Source organism: Paralichthys olivaceus, chromosome 5 (assembly GCF_024713975.1).
Source record: "Paralichthys olivaceus isolate ysfri-2021 chromosome 5, ASM2471397v2, whole genome shotgun sequence".
NCBI lineage: Eukaryota > Metazoa > Chordata > Actinopteri > Pleuronectiformes > Paralichthyidae > Paralichthys > Paralichthys olivaceus.
The window spans coordinates 5,318,212-5,334,941 of record NC_091097.1 but is presented as its reverse complement, the minus strand read 5'-3'; the positions used below and the strand labels follow the sequence as shown (position 1 = coordinate 5,334,941).

Sequence of the window (16,730 nt, the reverse complement as noted above, 5' to 3'; positions counted from 1 at the left end):
TCATACCACAACAATACAGGTGCTTTTCAAGGAAACATGAGTGTTGCTCAGTTGTTGAATGTTAAAGAAATGAAAGATTCTGGAAACAACACATTTAAAACATTGATATTTATCTGATATAACTGAATCTTCAATAATCAAAAGAAGGAAATTAAAATAAATCGATTCTGGTGTGATCAAGAAGATCAGTAACGATATTCAGCCCCAGTTCAGACTGAAACAATTGCAGAGTTGGTGACATCATAAATGTTCTACTTAATACTTTAGGTATGAAAGAGGAATAGAGATTATGGGCTAGTGCCTAAAAAGTTGAAGTAAAGAAAATATTCTTTATGTTTGGTAATGTTTAATCCTTAAAAACATTTCTTAAATGTGGTCAGCGTATTTGAGATTTATGTTAAAGATGTTAAAGTGACAACTCTAAAGCGTATAAAACAATTTGGTTATGTATTTTGTTGACTTGTGTATTTACATTATCCAAAATGTCTCAAACAAAGAGAAATGCCCAATTTTATTCCAGGTAACTGGACATTTCTTTTTGGTTGCCTTATAATTGTGTCGTATCCACTTCACTGCTGTTTGTATTAGTCACTTGTAATGAATCATGGTTATTCATTGCTGTTTGCTGCATAACGATTTCCATCAGCAATGGTTGTGAAGATAACAACTCCCATGATCCCACGCTGCTTCACTACGTCATCAAACATCTTTTCTCATTGTTTTGATTGACACATCCCAGCGGCTGAAGTTACATATTGTACCTTTCATCAGGTTTTGCTTCCTTTCTCTGTTTAACACACTAAAGAAGACAAATCAAAACAAGACACAGACGACTGATTGAACTCTTGTAGTTTTGTTGGAAAAAAATTCTGCAAAGAAATAAAACACAGACAAACTAAAAAAAACACATTCCGCAGTTTAACAACACACTTGTGCAACATAAACCAGTGGGTGTGATCACGACACAAGCAAATATGGAAACGTGCTACAAACACAGACAATGTAACTGAAGTTAATTGTCTGTAAATGTTGTCTGATGTTTTCTCCATTCTACGACTTTAACTTAGCTGCCATGTATTTTTTAAGTGTCATTAGGTAAATGAAAAGTTTGGCTTGATAAGAGTCGTCATTTTAAAATTAGAACTGGTTTTTAAGACACTTTAACAAGGCTCCACTCACAGCTGAAAGACATTAACAGAAGCCTGACAGCAGCAGATAATAACTGAGAGTAAGACTGTGTTTCACATGTGCACAGAAACTGAGAGTAAAACACTCTGCCACCACACATGATGACGAACCATCGGCATCTGAAAAGGCCCATTCATAACTCCACTGAGGCGCAGCAGGTTTTGATTCAGTATCACACAGCTCCGTCCCCTCAGCTCAAACCTCGTCCTCTGTTTCTGTTTACGTCTTGGAATGAGGTCACTGGCACTCAGTCCTCCCAAAAACCTCACTTCCCTCCTCTGACTGACTGAATCTATTAAGGAAAGTAGTTAGTGACTTGACCTTGCGGACCTGCTGCATATTTGTCCCCGGCAGTTCCAGGGTTCCACATAAAGCTGCCGCGACATAAAAGAGGTGGATTGCTCCGTCTTTTACTGACTCCAGGGGTCAGGAATTTCAAGTGGAAGGGGGCGTTGGGTGGGTCCGCTGTGCAGAGGAAGGAGTGTTTCCTCTCCCACCCTTATTGTTTTGGTACATCTCGATCATTAGGTCATCTGTAGGACTCAGAGGGAGTTGAGATTGGACAATTTCAATGTATGAGTCATCTATAAACGAAACTAATGCTGTGCTATTGTGCACAGTGTTAAATTTTGAGTATTCCTGAAAATTTTTTTAATTAAAAACCATCCATACCGTTGAATGTTTCAAACTTGGTTCCATGTTTACATATTGGAAGCGCAACCTTAAAAAAAATTTAACAATGTGATCAGGTTCCCTCGTGGCGTTCAGGTTAAATCTTGCCTTTTGCTTTTTGCTTTGACATTAAATCCTTCGCCATCGTCTTATGGTTGAACTCTCCGCTTGTCACACGATGACACTCTGTGCCACAGCTCTGTTCCGCTGCTGCATGGAGCCGACACTTTGAGAACTCAAGCATCTAGAGAATGGGTAACACCATTACCACAGACTTCCACAACAAGCCTTAGTATTGATGTAAACAAAATGTGTCAAAGCTCATTAGAAAAAGATTTTTAATCATGACATACATAAAGCATGTGAATCTAAGGAGTGGATGGAAAATTAGGTGAATTCATATTTCATTTATTTTTTGTGATTGTTTGGAATTTATTATTATATTTATTATTGAATTTTGTTTAATGTTAAAGATCAATCATAAAAGTTAGAGGGTTTTCTAGAGCATCTCGACAGATTGAACTGTTTTAGCTGCTTCTTTTTTTCATAGTCAAAATTATTTACCGAAAAAATACCCAAGTAAAACCAAATGTTTAGGGTACATGTGTGATTGTAGTAGAACAGTTGCGTGGTGGATTCAGGAGTGACTCTGAGCTGAACCTGAGCTTTAAAACCACTTTTCATCGCATGTGATTTTGTTTGTTCATTAAGAGGTTCAACCTGTGTTAACGTGCTCACGAACAGACCCCCTGGTGTGGCTGTGTGCACGAACAGTGGGGGTTTAAGCAGAGGGATTTTTCTTTATCTTCACTCTCATTGGTTACTTGCTGCTTTGTGTTTTCTCTGTTAATACTTTTATCAAAAGTAATTTGCTTAAAGGGTTTAAGGATTATACGTAAACAAACCATCTGGCACCATCTCAGGATTTATACTTGTCCTATTGGGACAAATATTAAGTAATTTAAAGCAGGAAAATTAAACTTTAAAATATTTTCAGGTTCAATATTTTGAACCAATATGAGATAATTTCTCATGAGAATGAATTATTATACCTTATTTACAATATTCTCCCGTAGCTATTTATTTAGGGTTTTTAAAATTGTTATTGGGGATTCTTTATTTGACAAATATTTTATAATTTTTAATACAGTTTAATTCTATACCTCAGAGAACCATAGAACTATTTTAATGAATTGAATGTTTACATCATTTTATTATTTCAGGAAAGTGCTGGGTTTTTACACCCTGATGGGAACTCTGTTATATCGGCTCACAGCGTACCTACCTCTGTGGTTTTGGCTCACAGCTAATGTTATTTTCAAAGTTTGGTAATCCTTTAATCTGGCCCCAAGAGTTACAGAGAGGTGGTGATGTCAGGAAAGAAAAGAGCAGTGGCCGATCCGTCATGGGAATTTACAGTTGGGTTGGTGCGTGGAATCTTAATCGGGGGGAGGCTGGGCGCATTGTTCGGGTCAGGTCCTGCGTGGGGGGCAGACGGGCTGCATGTTGGGAAAAGGCAGAGGGAAGCTGGTGGTGAGGAGGAGCAGGGGAGCTGGAGCTGCAAGGGTGGGAGCAGGAGCTGCAAGGGTGGGAGCAGGAGCTGCAAGGGTGGGAGCAGGAGCTTCAAGGGTGGGAGCAGGAGCTGCAAGGGTGGGAGCAGGAGCTGCAAGGGTGGGAGCAGGGTGTTTGGGAAGGTTGTGTTCCGTGAGCATGGTGACGTGTCCACAGCATCATGTTTCACATCTGAATTCAACTCAGAGGCTAAATTAAGGCTTCAAACACTTAATCTGGTCACAAAACTGTCTCAGAATCTCACAATGTTTGAGAAAGAGTTCTTCCCGGGCACATGCCACATCCTACCACCAAGTTTCGTGGTAATGCATCCAGTAGCTTTTGTTTTACCCTGCTAACCAGATAAAACAAACAGAAAGACACAGGCGACGAACACATAACCTCCTTGGTGGAGGTGAATGGTTAGTTTGCTGTCCTGCCACCATTCGTACAATATGTCTTTAAACTTGAGACATTCGAAGGCATCACACTGCAAACTTGTATTCAGTATTTTTGACTTAACTGTTCAGCAGCTGATAAGTCAATATTGAAAATGATCATGGAGCTCTACTGTTGTTACCAGTTGCTACTCATGTTTTGAGAGTCATTGTGTTTCCACCATAGACTATAATATAAAATCAGACGTAGACTCTGGGTCTTGAAAGTGAAGCCAATACAGAAGTGCTTGAAATCTGTTTTCTTTTTAAAAAAATAGGCCACTGATTTCTTCCAGTCATTTTGTAAATCATGGTCCTCAAGCTCTCAGTCGGGCTCCACCCCTGCTCCTCTTATAATGGTTGCTTCTGGTTTCGAAAAAAAACCAAGATGGCACTGGACAAAATGCCAAACTTGAGGCTTGGTGGTAGTTCACAAACCAATGTGTCTAGTGGGCTGGTCAGACGTCAGTGTTAACGGGTAGAATGCAGATAGAGTAATTCACTGCAATCTATAATCAGTGGTTGATCTAAAAACATTCCTGGCACATTTATATCATTACTTTTTTGTTATTTTTAAATGTTGACCAGGATCACACTTACCTGTGGATGTTTGAATGTATTCACACTACAGCCATTAAGTCGTGAGCATAATTGTGTTTTAATTGTGTATACAATATTCCCTGCTGTTACACAGGAGGTCTCCAAATGTTTGAACTAAATCAGCATATTATTAATCAAATCTAATAGTACATTTATTTGATATGATTATGTGTTTCTCTGTTTTCAGTGAGTGGATGTGTTGAGAAGAAGAAAGAAAAAATGGAAGAAAAAGAAGAAGAGGAGCGAGAGGAGGTGCTCATGGTGGAGCTTCACAGAGGACCTCATGGTCTTGGGCTGGCGCTCGTAGATGGAACGGTACGGTCCTGATATTACCCATCCTCCACCAACTCAGTCCTCTCTCCTCTGTTACTCTGCTTTGAGCAGTTTACAGAGTTCAGCTCTTATGTGGATTGTTTCAGATCAGAGGCTTCAGGAGTCTCATGGTTTCAAACAGTTACATCCACAAGAGTAGCAAAGAAAAACCTTGTGTAGCTGCTCAGATCTCATGTAAGAGATGAATCAAATCAAACCATAGTGGAGGGATTTGATCTCAACACACTGAAACTACACAGCGACACACGTTGTCACAATGATGATCATACAGTTCAGTCTCTTGGGCAAGAGCTGGTATGATACACTTTATTTTAACAGGAGAGCAGCTCTTAAAATATCATCAACAGAATCTTAATCAGACAGTTTATAGCGTTAGAAATGTTAGATATTCTAATAACATTTTTCCTCTCCCAATAACATTTGGATACATAGACCGTGTATTGGTCCAGTTCATACATTTAACAACTTATATTAAACATTTCAACAGCTATTGGTGTGCTGTGTTTATTGTTGTTGGAAAAAAAACTAACTTTTTCCGTCAACACCACAGTATGGAGGTTAAGTCAAAGTTGTCCAACATCAGTTCTTTCACATCAACATCTCACCTTCGTCATTTAGGTACGACAGATGTTAAGCTTCTTGTCTAACACTGGGACACAAATCAACAAATAAGACGTACATTTATATATTTTACCTTTTTTATTTTATCTAATCAACACTAATGTCTGGAAGTGATTACCTCAGTGTGCACACTGTACAGTCTCTGCAGATAACAGGAATCTTTTTTCCTGTTTATAGAAAACGCCACTTAGAATGAGTGGGATTTATGTGAAGTCAGTGGTTCCCGACTCTCCTGCAGCTCAGTGTCAGAAACTGAGAATGGGCGATCGCATCCTTGCTGTTAATGGCATCAGCTTGGTCGGTATGGAGTATAACATGTGAGTATCAATACAAGCAGGTCTACGTTATGTTTTGACCTCTTCTCAGTGATGCTGTGTTTCCAACCAGTGTCTTGTGTTTTCATTTCAGTGGTAGAGAACTGATTCGATCATCAGGAGACCTGCTCAGACTGCTCATCGCTAAGATCGACTCAAAGGCGAGCAGCAAGGGTTCGACTAAATGCTGAAGAAAAATAAAACGTTGGGGGACAATTAAATGCATCTGGGAATCCTGGAGGACGTCGGGTTCATCCTTCCTCTTGCATCCAAAGTCAGTATTTGTCAGAGGATGGATTCTCCGACCAAAGGAAAACACACTCCCTTCTTCTTATTTCAGAGTAATTGTTAAGTAGAGCTGTGTGTGTGTGTGTGTGTGCGTGCATGTGTGTGTGTGTGTGTGTAAAAAGCATCAAGACAATCAGCCCAAGCAGCACGACTGACTCATTTTGCTTATACCAAACACAGACTGTGGGCAGACCGAGGGTGAGGATACGTTTTTAAAAGGTTGTTTTGCAGTCACAGCTTCTTTCTGGCCTATAAACAACCTGTGTCAGGCTTCTCTCTGTGCTCATAAACCAACTAGGAAAATAACTGTCTGTGGCTGTTCGCAGACTTAAAACATCCATTTGAAAACAGCATTCTGTCTGAGGAGCTGCTGCAGGATCGTTCATGTCTGGGTAAATGGCTTAAATAATGGTTTTTACGGCTATTTTAAAATGTCTGTAACAGGATTAAATAAAAAAAACACATCTTACCCTGTCATTTAGTCTGTTAAGGCAGGATCAGCATTCTGCATCCAACACACATGAAAATGCAGATGATATCACATAGACTATATTCTTGTTTTCAGAAAATCCAGAGAATTACGGGAATCTGCAGTTTCCCTCATCTTTATGAAGCTGTACAGTGAGTGTCATGCAAACGTTAAGATGTGTCTGAATGAAACCTTTTGTCTCAGTTCACTCTCACCACCATCACAGTGTCTTTTTCTGCTAAAAAACCACTGTTCATTATCAAACATCATGCAGAAACTGTTGAAGAGCTTAGAAGAATCCATCTAGAGGTGGTGGAGACCAAACACAGAGATAAAAGAGTAAATATGGGACTTGTATTCATCAGTGGGACACAAGCACGACTCCTAACTAATGATAATGTTCTGTAAGTGCTGGATGTGTAAATATGCAAGTTGTAAGGTGATGAAATGTCTGTGTTGTGTTCACAACTTGAAAACAACTGGACGATAACGCCAAATATATATTTTCATAAAACTAAAACACTGCCATAAGTTTGTATTTTAGCTCAAGTTTCAGAAATGAAAGACATTCTTTTAAAATGCGACAGTCTGAAATGAACTTCCTCTGTAGAAACATCTATTAATAAATATTGAGGGACCTTCCTTAAAAGCTTTTCAGTCTGTAGATTGGGTCCAAATCATGAAGTTAGAATCCAATCAACCAACAGCCTTTTGTGAGCTTATGTGATTTTTTTCATTAACTACAATCTACTGCAAACTACTACTTCCTGAAGCCTGAAGTCTGTTTTTATCCCAAACGTAAACAGTGTTTGAGTAAAGTTCAATTTTATTGAAACACAAAAAGTATTCAATTTTTTAAATATTTATGTTTAGCAGTATTTCTGAATAAATGACTATTTTCTCTCTGAAAACGTTGCTCTCTTGTTGACTTTACACTGGTGGTTTTGCAGAAGGTTTTGCAGTGAATTACATGTGCAGCTGGGATTTAAAAGCTTGTGCTGGGTGGAGCAGCGGGGAGGCTGCTGGGTGTGTCGGCTGCATGGCACGCTTTAGCGGACACCACCAGCCGCTGTTTATAGCTGCTGTGTGGTTTCCACCAGCCAAGCACTTTCCACTGACTCCAACACAGCACAGTTGAACCTCTGTGGCCCCCTGAGGCCACAACTGAAAACACTGCTTTATGCTGGCATAAAGATTTGAACACTCTGGCTAAAATTACATCCCTGTGAAGACACATAAGTGTGTAATTAAAGTGAAAACAGGCCACAAGGTGCTGAGTGTGAAGCTGCCTGCTGCTTTCAGACACACAGTAAATCCTCTTTTAAGACCAAACTCTCCTGATTGTGCAGAGAAGTGTGTGTTTTCACAGCAGGCGTCAGTGATCACTTCTGAACTGCTGCTTGAGATGCATGTTCATATTTATTCATCCATACAGGAGACTGATTGATGTAGATTCAAGCGTGGAATTTAGTCAGAGAGCCGCTTCAGAACTTACTAACAGCAGCCTCATAAGTCAAATCCTTTTTCGGTAAGAGGCCGTTAAGACTTAAAAGCATGTGGAAGTTTATCAGAGTTCACTGGTTAGTAAAAAAAAATCTTCTAACCCCTGCAAATACAAATCCTCGTCAAGCTACAACGAATAAGTTGGATCAAACAAACAAGTTTTCCAGTTACTAACAGATGACAGTAAAGGAGCTGAGAGGAGGAGCTATATATAAACACATACCACAGAGACGTGATGTTATTTCAGAGGGTTCCGTCAGATCAAATTTAAAGCTATTTGTCAAAGTTTAAGTCAAAGGAAACATTTGATATTTATGTTGACAATGTCGGAAATGTAAGGTTAAAGCTTCAGTGTGCAGGATCTAGTGACATCTAGGGGTTAGGTTGCAGATTGCAACTGACTGCCCCTCCCCTCACTCTGCTTCTTTATGTGTGTAGGGGAGTCTATGGTGGCCTTCAGGTAACACAGAAAAATCAAAAGGCTCTTTTTAGAGCCAGTGGCTGGTTTGTCCATTCTGGGCTGCTGTAGAAACAAAGCAGACTCAACACAAACACAACAATCATTAGTTTAAGATGATTGTTCATGAACAAAAACATCATTATGAATATTATGTTCTGTTTCTGCCAATATATCCTCCTGATATCGTTACACTGGACCTGTAAAGTCTGAACAACCAACCTGGTAAATATTTATCGTGTTCAGACACGAGTAAATGATTTTGACGGTGAATTTGACATGAACTTAAACTTACATTTCATGGGTCCACAAACCAGTTTAAACCACAACAACCAGACTGATCGTGATAAAGTACCTTTATATCTTATAGAATGCAACTTTTGACGAGATAATGGCACCAGACTGAAGGTCAACAGATCAAATTACAATTCATCCTGAGCCGAACATGAACGTAACAGATGGTTGTAAAACATTCAAGCCACAATTACAGACGATAGGCACGATGGCATGAGAATGAAAGTTAAAGGATTACCAAAATCAATTCTCTTGGAAACGTGAATGTAAACGCCTGAAACATGAAGTAGTTGTTAGAATATTTTAACCAGAGTGGAGCAGTGGCCAAAACCCTTTTACCAACAGTCTCCGGTTGTCCTGGCCCCAGACTCTGGTTTGGACCTGAAGTAGTGATCACAGTTGAGGAGCGGACAGTCTGTAAACTCCAGTTTGTAGTCGTAGTACACCGTTTCCTCCGGAGGTCGCTCCTCTTCTCCTCCTTTGAAGCCACACTCCTCCAGGGAGCTCTCTGGAGGCAGGCGGACCTCCTCTGCGGCCGCTCTGCTCCTGAAAACATCCAGCCTGGAGGTCTGGATACCGACTCGGTCCTGGATGATCCGGATCAGACTGAAGACTCTGCAGCTGCTCGACAGAACCACCTCAAAGTTGGCAGGATGTTCCGTGAAGGAGTCGAAGGGGATGAGTCTGACAGTCAGACGGATGAACCTGTGTGGAGGTGACAACAAGAGTTTGTGAAGCTTTGAGAATACAAATATGATATAAATCACAAATCAACCTGACATGACATGTTTCATAAACCCTGGAATGTCTTTTTCATATCTGCACATAACATTCAGTTCACATTTTGCTCAGTCAAATCAAATGTGCTCTGTTTAATAAAGAGATGATTACGGAGGCGCAAAACAAAACCGCACTTTCTAAAAAGATAAATCAGTAATTCTGCATGAAGACAAATCTAATGAACAACGCAGAAAAATATTTTTGACAATTTAATGAATTATTTTGAAAATTACTTTTGTGAGAATTCGAAAATCCTTGTTTGTTAATTTTGATTCATAAAAATGTAATAGCTTTATTACATATTTACATCAAACCGACCAAAGAATTTCTTCTTGAAATAAACTTTATTGGATTTGCCTCATAACCAACGTGTTTTCTAAATGAATGAAATGAGTCAAAGGTTTCTCTTAATGTCTGCTGCAGAAGAACGACTGAATCTCCAGGACTAATCTTCACAATAAAGGCGTCTGATGTCTCACCCTGTTTAGTATTTGTTTTCTGAACAAGTATGTGAATATTAGGAGAAATTATTTTTATCAAGACACCAACTTACTACTGACTCTCACCAAGAGTTGTGATTTGCCATTTCCCCATATTTTTTCTTTAAAATGTCCTGTTCCCTGTTTTCCTGTTTCCACAGGTGGATGGAAACACAGTTTAGTTTAGTTTATAGTTACATTCATTTGTGGACTTTCTCTGCAGCAGCTTCTGCTTGGTGTTTACATAATATTTAAATCCATGTTATCCGTGTTAGAGCTCTGTTGTATGTGAAACACACCACTGTTTACATTTAAATAAATGTTTTGCAACCTTTGTCTGAGCTGGACGCAGCCCAGGGTGCACCTTGTTTCTTCAGGTCACCTGTGCTGACAGCGTGCACCTGGACCTGTCTCTATAAAAGCTGCCATTTTACTCCTCTGAGAACTGACCCCCCAGTGTTTGCTTTGTGTCTTCATCATGTTCCTTCACACAGCCAGAGACCTGATTTTTACATTTTAATGCATATTTTCCAAATGAACCATTTAATTTAAGCACTATATTGGACTTTCTTTTTTGAAATGCAATAACAAACACCAGTAAGATGTAAAATGTAGCAGCTATACTGTCTCATACACACACACACACACACACACACACGCACACAAACAATTATGGCAGCCAGTTGAAACAAGGCACCAGCACCTGTCTGAAGGCCTGAGTGAGGTCTCCTGTGTTTGTGAAGCTGTCGGGTCACCGAGCTGAAACGTTGGGGATCAGACTGCAGGAGGTGGGTCACAGTGTGATTTACTGCTGATAGCTGGAGGTCAGAAATAACTCTGGTTAACCTCACACACGCTGCAGTTTGTGGCTTAACGCCATCACAGAGACAAGTGTTTTTTTTCCCTGGGACACATTTAATGTCTGGTTTTGTGGCTTTATCTTATTTTACATGATGCTGAATCTGTTTCTCTCATTTGCTCTAAATAAAAGCAACAGTGGGATTTATATACTTTATACAGAGTTAGTTATGTGCAGTGATTTCAAACCAAGGTGTCACAAGATAAATATAAGGGGTCATGAGATGATTAATGGGAAAGAAAAGGGAAAAAAACCCAATGATATTGTGCTGAATATATTTTATAGATATTTAAATATATAGGGTACTTAAATAATTTGTTTGGGTCACTGATTGTTTAATTTTTTCCAAAAAAGTGATAAATATTTGACAGCTACATCTTCTCAGATTCTAATTTTCTGTATTTCATGATCCTACAACACGACCAAGTCAAAATTGTAATGTTTTGAACAGTTGGTCAGACAAAACAAAAAAACGGGCCTTCAGGTTTTCAGTTCATTTATGGAGCAAGTGATTTATAGATTATAAATTAATTTGTATTTCTTCTTCATTCGTGTTGTTGTGGAGTAGATACCTGTCTCTGTGAGGGTTTACTGGCCGATCATGATCACAGGTTTTCAAACCGGAGACGTCCTCTGACATCAGAGTGTCGACCCCTGCGCTGCTGTGACTTAATGACGACAAACGAACACACAAACACGCTGTTAACAAACAATATTGCACAAATATCAAGCAAAGTAAATGTTTAGTTTTACCTTAATCTCTGTAATTGTTTCTTTAAGTCTTGGTAAGTGATTGTGTTGTAGTTGGTTTTCAGCAGCTCACTCAACATGTGGAGCTGAATCTGCTGACAGGGGGCGCCCAAGCTCATCAGACCTGCAGAGAGACACTCGAGTTTCTGATGATGGAGTTTAAAACAGGTCTGTTTGCACATTATGTGTAAATTGATGAATCATTCTTACAAAAGCCCTTAAATCAACATTAAACTCTTTCCTGGAACATGCATTCATAAAAGGCTCACTGGTTTCTGATCATGTTCAAGCTCTTAAAAAGTCAGTTATTGTCTGCAGGCTTAGAAATTTAAAGGGAATATTTACAAATGTTTTGTTTGCAATGTCAAAAAAGTGAGAAGCTATTTACGCTTCTGTTTCTTTTAAATGTCTTGTCTCAGAAACTTCACACCACTTTCTGTTAAGTGAACACTTATCCATGACTTAAGGTTCAACTATTTAGCTAACTATCGAACCGCCGACCTTCTGCTCAGACCACCCAACCCCCCTCAGCCACAGCCACCGTTGTTCCATGGTTTTTAAATATTTAGCTAGTTCTGCTGTGATCAATTTTGAATAATTTTTCAAACAATATATTTATATTTCAAAACTGGAGCAGCTAAATGGAACCCATCCATCATCCCTCCACTAACTGTAATAGTAATGGATAATAATGGTAATAAATATTCAGTATCTAATATGTATTTATTCCTTTGTTTTGCTGCTGTGACATGTCAAAACGTCTCCTGTGAGAAAAGTTGTTCTCAGTGAATCAACTCCAGAGCTACAGTATTGTCCTGCAGGTCTGAGCTTCTTGGAGCTCTTCAGTACAAAAGTAGAGTTTACTCTGTGTGTCTGAAGTTTGACAGACAAAGGGGACATTGTCCTGGTTTAGTTTCCCAGAGCCAGCTGCTCTTATCTGGGAGGGGATGAGAGGAAATGAGCCACTGCTCCCATTATCAAAAGTCTGATTCACAGTACCCTGCATAAATGCTTCAATACAACCACACTGTGGCTTTTGGTTAACACTGTCCCGCATATCTTTCCCTAATCTGTCTTTCCTTAGAGGTTATCCTTATCTGACATTCAAAGGTGCTGGAGCAGAAATGATTCGAGAGTCTCAATCTGAGCCCGACAGATCTTTAGTTTATAATTTACAGTTTACAATTTACAGGGTGGACGTTTATCTCACAGATTTGAGGATGAATGTGTGGAGTAGATACCGAGCTGGAAATCCTTCAGGTTGACTGATCCACCTCGGTCTGCGTCCTTGGGACTGAAATGCTCATCAACCTGCTGCTGATGATCAGAAAACCACTGAATCATCTGATCCAGGAAACCCTCAAACTCTGGCCTGTTGGATCTGAGCTCCTCGTGGGTTTTGTCCATGGAAACCTGTAAAAATGCTTCATGAAGTTTACATGTGATAGAAACGCTGGCCAGGGTTGACAACAAGTAAAGTTGGACATTTTCCCATTTAAAAAGAAAATAAACTTTGGATGTAGTGTCTAATTTGCACTTGGCTATGATGTAATGAGATGAATGATTCTATGTTTAGACTCATACTTTATTTTTCTTCTTTCGTCCTCCTTTGGTCGGTTTTGTGGGACGCTGCTTTTTCTTTTTCATCATGATGTCTTGTCTAGGACCATCAGCTCTGTGTTAACAAGAGATATGAGGAAAGTAAGTTCAAAACCATTTGGGAATCACTTTTATCTATCTGAACTACTATCTCAGTAAAACGTTTTAATATACTTTTAACATGTGGTTTTCAATCATTAGTAGATTAAGATTCAAAAAATAACATGGATTTCTAAACTTTTTATAAAACTACATCACAATGTTTCCATGTAGCCCCCAAGAAACTGTGGATTGGAATCACTGGACTAATTTACAATCCAATCGAGTGAGTAATCCAGCAAAACTCCAACTATCACCCATTACAGCAGCAGAGTGACAACGAGAAAGAATAGCCTCGATGGTTCCGCAATGTCTCATCCTTCCTGCTCGTCTAAAACAATGAAGACAGGAAACAAAGGCATGGTGACCAGTTAAACACGACGAGGGCAAAGTGAGCTCATTACTGTCCCAGGCTTCCTCAGACTCAGACCCAGTCCACGTCCCAGTGTCAGGGCTGGGATGAGGATTCCTGAGATCCAGCCCCTCCCTCAGAATCAGACAGGATATCCTGTCTGGAGACAGAGGTGTTGGAGTGACGACTGGCCTGGTGGGAGGGCCCATCAGAACAAAGTTTGATTTACTGATGGTGCTTAAAAGATGAACTCATTTCCCTAATATTCAATATACAGTATTATGTTCATACAAGCTGTACTGGGGTAGAGATGAGGAAAGTATTAGTTGTACATTATTATAAAGTTGTTCAAAAAGTAAATCACCCTTGGTGTTTAAAAAAAACTTGACTTAAATGTAAAGTAAAAGTATTTAAAGAGTAGCAATGACAGATGCATTATGACCACCAGGAGACACTGAAACTATCATTTCAAAAAGACACAATATGTCCATAAAAAACACAACATAACTAGAAAGACACATAAACTGACCTCAGAGCCTTCAAACAAAAAACAACATAATATTAAGTTCAAGGACAGTACATCAAAGTGTATATCTACAGGCTTTTATAGGAATGAAGTGATATATGGTTTGTGCTCGTACACTAACAACACAACTTTCTAGTTTCTGTAATGTGCCAAAGTTTCTGAGGATAAAAATGAAACTTCAGAAACACCTTGAAGTCGCTACACAATAAAAACAAGGACACCTTTTAAAAAAAAAATGGATTTGACCTCAACCTGTGAGAAAACGGACTCTATGAGAGCCTTTCATCTTTGCTGTTGTAAAATTGCTGAAGTCTCATGCATATTTATGTCCCGACAACAAGCAGATCACTTCAAAGTAGATTTCAGGTTCTCCCAACCACCCCTCTTCACATGGAGAAGCACAGGTGCACTGCTGGTATGTGGAGAGCAGGGTGGGGGCCGAGGGCAGGGCCGTCAGTTTTTACTACGAGTGTCAACGTGTGCACTGAAGCAACGCAGAATTCAAGAACGCTTTCCTGCAGTCGCTCATGGAGACTCAGACAAAACTCTGGAAGTGGAAGCAGTATTCAGATCCTTTAACCTCTGTGTTGATATTCTCCATTAAATGTAGAACTCTCAAACTGAACGTTACTCCAGTAAAAGTATGTAAAAGTATTCTTACAAACTGGTCAGTGTTGAAAACTGACGTCTGTGAACACTGATTCAATAAATTGATTTGATCCTGGAGGAAGTAACAATATCAAGTATGTATAGAAAATATCAATAATGTATCAAACTTTATTTGTGTAGCCTACATTCACAAATCACAATTTATATCTTTATATTTCTTTATATATAACATGTAATATAGGGATATTATATGTTATATATAATATTGTATATATATTAATTATTTGACTGTATATTTTAAATAATGTTTCTGTTTCCGTTTATATACCTAATGTAGTATTTCATCATCCTCTGTAGGGCTCATAGAAAGTAAATCGTTCTATAACAAAAGTACAGCTTCTACTCATTTTGAATTGTCCTTTGCCTCCTGACATTGTTGCAGTTTAACTCATCATGTGTGTGGTTTCAGCGCCCTCTGCTGGATTAAAAAGAACACGGGTGTTTCCTTTTAAACAAGCAAAACTCAAAATAAAGAGTCAATGTCACAACAATATGAAGGAGGATGAACAGGTTTCATCAACGATTATTTTAGGAGTATTTCAGTTGAATAGCCTTTTACGGATTTCTCCAGTCAGTTCAACATGTATCCATTGAGGTACAATCTGAGACAACATTATAATTATCATCCCACCACAGCATTGGTTGGTTTCTGCTGTTAAAATGTAATAACAGATCATAATTTACCCCTGGTTCCTCCACACAGATGATCACAGCCCTGCAAATTCATTTCATAGTGTTTAGATAAACATGGTGGAATAAAAAGAACAACATTTCCCTCTGAAATGTGTTGAAATGTAGAAATATAACAATATTATTAAGAATCTGGAGACCAGTGTAAACGAGTGTAGCTTTATAATCAGCTTTGATTGGTTTAGACCTGTTCTAATGATCAATCACATGCATGACATCATGTCTGATATCTGATCATCAGTGAGTAACAGATGCATGAGTCTTACCGTGTGTGAGGATCTGGGAATGTGACTCATTCGCTTTCAAATTGTGGCTCATCATTGAACGTGTCCTCCTCTTCTTCTTTTAAATGTTGGATATTTGACAACTTGTTTCCTGTGCTGCTTCGGCCTGGAGCTGAATCACTGTGTTGATCAGTTGCTAAGGTAACAGGTCCTTTCAAACAAGCAGTGGTTTATAGGGAGGGTTGACGAACGAAAGGGGAATGAAAGAGAAGTTAAGGTTTTGTTTTTGCAGAGGAAAGATTTTTCAATCTAGGTCATCTGCAACAAAATATAATAGTTTGAAAATCTGCAGTGAAATTAAAGGACACGTTTGTCCACTAGGTGTCAGTAACATGCTGATTTGAGATGAGATGAAGTGTTTGATGAACATGAATTATTATTTTTTAATTAGTGGAATATTTTTACAATGTTGTGATTGTTGTTTCCATCAGTCCATTTTGTTCTCAATGTGTTTTACAGGCAACCTGTGAAAAGATATATAGATATCACAAACCAAAATTCTGACCATACCCAGCACAGACAAATATATCACATAACAAATGCAAACGTGTCCGCAGGAACAAATTCAGCATTTTAATTTCTGAAACATTTCCCACATTTGTGTTCTGGTTTGCTCTGACAACATGTTCCATCTGTGTTCATCGGCCTGCTCTCTGCCAGGATGAGACACAAGATGCGGGGACAGACTGGTCCCTGATGTCACAACATATGAAAACCAGGGAGGATGCAGAGTTAATATCAGAGCCAAGCCACACTGATGTAAATCTGTTCCTCTGCTCAGATACACAGGGGACATCTCACATTTTACATAAAGTGAATCTTTCTGAGCTACGGAAGATTATTGCTGTTGAGAAAGGTATGAAATAATATACATGCTGAAAATACCCAAATTATAAGATACTGAGATACTGAGACA

The 16,730-nt window shown here is 39.0% G+C and overlaps 2 protein-coding genes across 6 annotated transcripts in view; one reads left to right on the top strand and one right to left on the bottom strand.

Moving 5' to 3' along the window:
* radil2a (Ras association and DIL domains 2a) overlaps positions 1-7,384 on the top strand; it is a 29,061-nt gene extending 21,677 nt beyond the window's left edge. For both annotated transcript variants that reach the window (XM_020094128.2, XM_020094126.2), the window contains exons 14-16: positions 4,636-4,763; positions 5,580-5,719; positions 5,811-7,384. In XM_020094128.2, the coding sequence (XP_019949687.2) occupies positions 4,636-4,763; positions 5,580-5,719; positions 5,811-5,907 (365 nt within the window). In that variant the 3' untranslated portion in view covers positions 5,908-7,384. The remainder of the gene's footprint in view (positions 1-4,635; positions 4,764-5,579; positions 5,720-5,810) is intronic.
* On the bottom strand, positions 5,883-15,979 carry LOC109634168 (uncharacterized). 4 transcript variants are annotated; one of them, XM_020094468.2, is made up of 6 exons: positions 15,797-15,979; positions 13,180-13,270; positions 12,837-13,008; positions 11,599-11,719; positions 11,418-11,513; positions 5,883-9,432 (listed from the first exon to the last, which is right to left on the bottom strand). In XM_020094468.2, exons 2-6 carry the CDS (start codon positions 13,243-13,245, stop codon positions 9,063-9,065), a joined length of 825 nt encoding a protein of 274 aa, XP_019950027.2. In that variant the 5' UTR covers positions 13,246-13,270; positions 15,797-15,979; the 3' UTR covers positions 5,883-9,062. The 4 variants fall into 4 exon arrangements, 3 of the variants coding, with proteins under 3 accessions (XP_019950027.2, XP_019950028.2, XP_069381151.1); XM_020094469.2 differs by having other exon boundaries at positions 11,418-11,507; XM_069525050.1 differs by lacking the exon at positions 11,599-11,719 and having other exon boundaries at positions 12,806-13,008.
* Between the last annotated feature and the right edge of the window lie 751 nt (positions 15,980-16,730).

Excerpts from the sequence above, each read along its gene's own strand:
- LOC109634168 (XM_020094468.2), bottom strand. The coding sequence starts at position 13,245 with ATGATGAAAAAGAAAAAGCAGCGTCCCACAAAACCGACCAAAGGAGGA. Across the intron at positions 11,720-12,836 it reads CCTGAAGGATTTCCAGCTCG|GTCTGATGAGCTTGGGCGCC; the intron begins GTATCTACTCCA and ends GTCTCTCTGCAG. Across the intron at positions 9,433-11,417 it reads GTAAACCCTCACAGAGACAG|GTTCATCCGTCTGACTGTCA; the intron begins GTATCTACTCCA and ends ACCTCCACACAG.